This window comes from Notolepis coatsorum (assembly GCF_963971535.1).
Source record: "Notolepis coatsorum genome assembly, chromosome: 19".
Taxonomy (NCBI): Eukaryota; Metazoa; Chordata; class Actinopteri; order Aulopiformes; family Paralepididae; genus Notolepis; species Notolepis coatsorum.
The window spans coordinates 90,832,688-90,835,187 of record NC_140183.1 but is presented as its reverse complement, the minus strand read 5'-3'; the positions used below and the strand labels follow the sequence as shown (position 1 = coordinate 90,835,187).

At 41.7% G+C, this 2,500-nt stretch overlaps 1 protein-coding gene across 2 annotated transcripts in view; it reads left to right on the top strand.

The window, feature by feature from the left end:
* LOC311245851 (nectin-2) overlaps positions 1 to 2,500 on the top strand; it is a 237,198-nt gene that overhangs the window by 113,364 nt on the left and 121,334 nt on the right. For both annotated transcript variants that reach the window (XM_084335863.1, XM_084335864.1), the window contains exon 5: positions 261 to 378. In XM_084335863.1, coding sequence (XP_084191989.1) covers positions 261 to 378 — 118 coding nt within the window. The remainder of the gene's footprint in view (positions 1 to 260; positions 379 to 2,500) is intronic.

Here is a 2,500-nt window from a genome sequence, read left to right as displayed (position 1 = left end):
AACAAACAAACAAACAAACAAACAAACAAACAAACAAACAAACAAACAAACAGTCTCACACACAGACAGTCTTATGTGCTCATCATCCTCTGAAGTCCATTGCCTTTCACGCTCTGACATGCTAAGTGTTGCCAATTTCAAGCCTTGGAATTATTATTTTTCTTTCTGCTAGTATTCACTGTGCTGCTGTAACCCATGTTATTTCTCTCTCTCTCTGACCTTCTGTCACTGATCTGTCCTTCCCTCCCCTCCTTCCCCAGACCCCCCTCAGGTGACGGTCGTGGGCTACGACAACAACTGGTACGTGGGTCGAATCAACGTGGTGCTGACCTGCCAGGCCACTGGGAACCCCATCCCCACCACCATCACCTGGAAGACGTAAGCACTCTTGTCAGGCAGCAGCTACTAGCTCTACTCTCTATCGCTCTCTGCTTCACATGCTCTACACCAGGGGTTCTCAACCTTTCTGCTGCCAAGGCACCCCTGTGTTCAATAAAATATTCCAGGGCACCCCTACATACGATAAAGACTTTTCCGGTCCTGTCTTTTTTGCTACAATGATGACAAAAGTGCTTGCTTTCAAAATAATGTTTATTTAAGAAACCGGGAAACACATTTGTGTGTATATGCAGGCTATATAATGCATTATTAACACTTTGAGTGCCACTCGCGGCTCTTCTCGGGTTTACGCCCCGACCGTTGAATGCCACGGTCATGAGTATTCTCGGGTATTTATTTTTTTATTTTTTTATTAGCTATCTGAAATCATATTGCATCACGCGAGCCTACCGTTGGAGATCCAGGGACCGCCGGCGATCAGATGTGAAAAAAGCGCCCCCTATCGTCTCCCAGATGGTAAATCACCCTTTTGGAATGGACTCAATGAAAGTGAATGGGAGAACGGATTTCTGACTCCACATTTTACTTCTCACTGATGCAGCCGGGGTCTACCAGAGTTCATTCTGGAGCCTCTGAGCCGCGGGGAATATGGGTTATACTGTACACACGATGGATCAATACAATTATCGATTTTTTCGAATGGCGATCGGAAATTGGAATAAACCATTTGGATACCATCTGACCTCAGGTAAGGAATCTATGTTATCAGTGTTAGGATAATCGGACTCGTTTTCACGGAGATATAAGCGTTTATGTGATATGTGATATGGCTGTTTTGACTGTAAAAGCCATGAGGAAATAAGAGCAGCGATTTTCAGCGCACGGCACGAGCGTACTATCGATCATCTAGTGTTTATTTGAAAACGATTCATAAATAGGCCGACAAATGACAACGTTCTGGAATATTCCAGTAAAAGGCGATTATCATAGGCATGGGTTGTTTTTCCCCGGAAAACGGGTGATTTTCAAAATGCTATCAAACGGAAATGAAGTGATAAAAATACAATCTGCCTTGCCAATGTTGACTGGAAAATGAGTCTTTGATAAGCGACGGGCAGATTAGACACATAGCCATAATTTAAAACATAGATTAGGTGCTATTAACGTTAACATTGGCCGTGGCTGGTGGCATTCAACGGGGTAAAAAGGAAAACACGGCCGGCACTGAAAGTGTTAACAGGTGTTTCAGGTCTAAATGGCTTAGTACTGTTGACATTACAGTGCTTGTAGTAGTAAATCAAATAGCATATTTCTTTAAATAAAATTACAGAAAATTATCACTAAAGTGCTATCTGTTGCAGCTGCACTGTTCTCCATAAAAATAGCATATTTGGATAAGTTTGACCATTTCTCAAAAACAGAAAATCATGTATTTCTTTTAAATACAGAAAAGGATCACCAAGTTACCATTTCTCAAAAAATATAAATAAATACAGAAAATAAGCACTTGTTCACTCAGTGGACATTTCTAGCTCAATGCGAGGTCTGCTGCTGCTGGCTAATAATACGGTCAATACGCGGGGAGATCTTTGACAAGGCAACACGCATGTCATCCTCAAGGCTCAACTTGGCCCTATATTTTGTTTTCAGAGCTGTCATGGATGAAAAGCCAGCTTCACAGATATGTGGGGCTGAATGGTATCAACACCTTAACTGCTGCATCATGAGATACTTGGTACTCAGCACCACACTCTGAAACTAGCTCTCCAGGTGGTATCAGATGAGATTTCAATGAGTTCTTCCAAGAGTTTGGATGGAGATGTGTCAGGAAGCTTTGTCTCAATGTTGTCTGTAAAGGTTTTTTTTATCCAGAGTAACTTGGTGATCCTTTTCTGTGTTTTATTAAATAATGATTTTCAGATTTTGAGAAATGGTCAAACTTATCCAAATATGGTATTTTCATGGAAAACAGTGCAGCTGCAACAGATAGCACTTTAGTGATAATTTTCTGTAATCCAAAAAGGATGTAAAAAAAATATATATATATATATTTTTTGGAAACATCTCAAGGCACCCCTGGCAGCTCTCTGCGGCACCCCTGTTGAGAACCGCTGCTCTACACACTCTCCCTCTCCCTCTCCCTCTCCTCTCCTCTCATTCT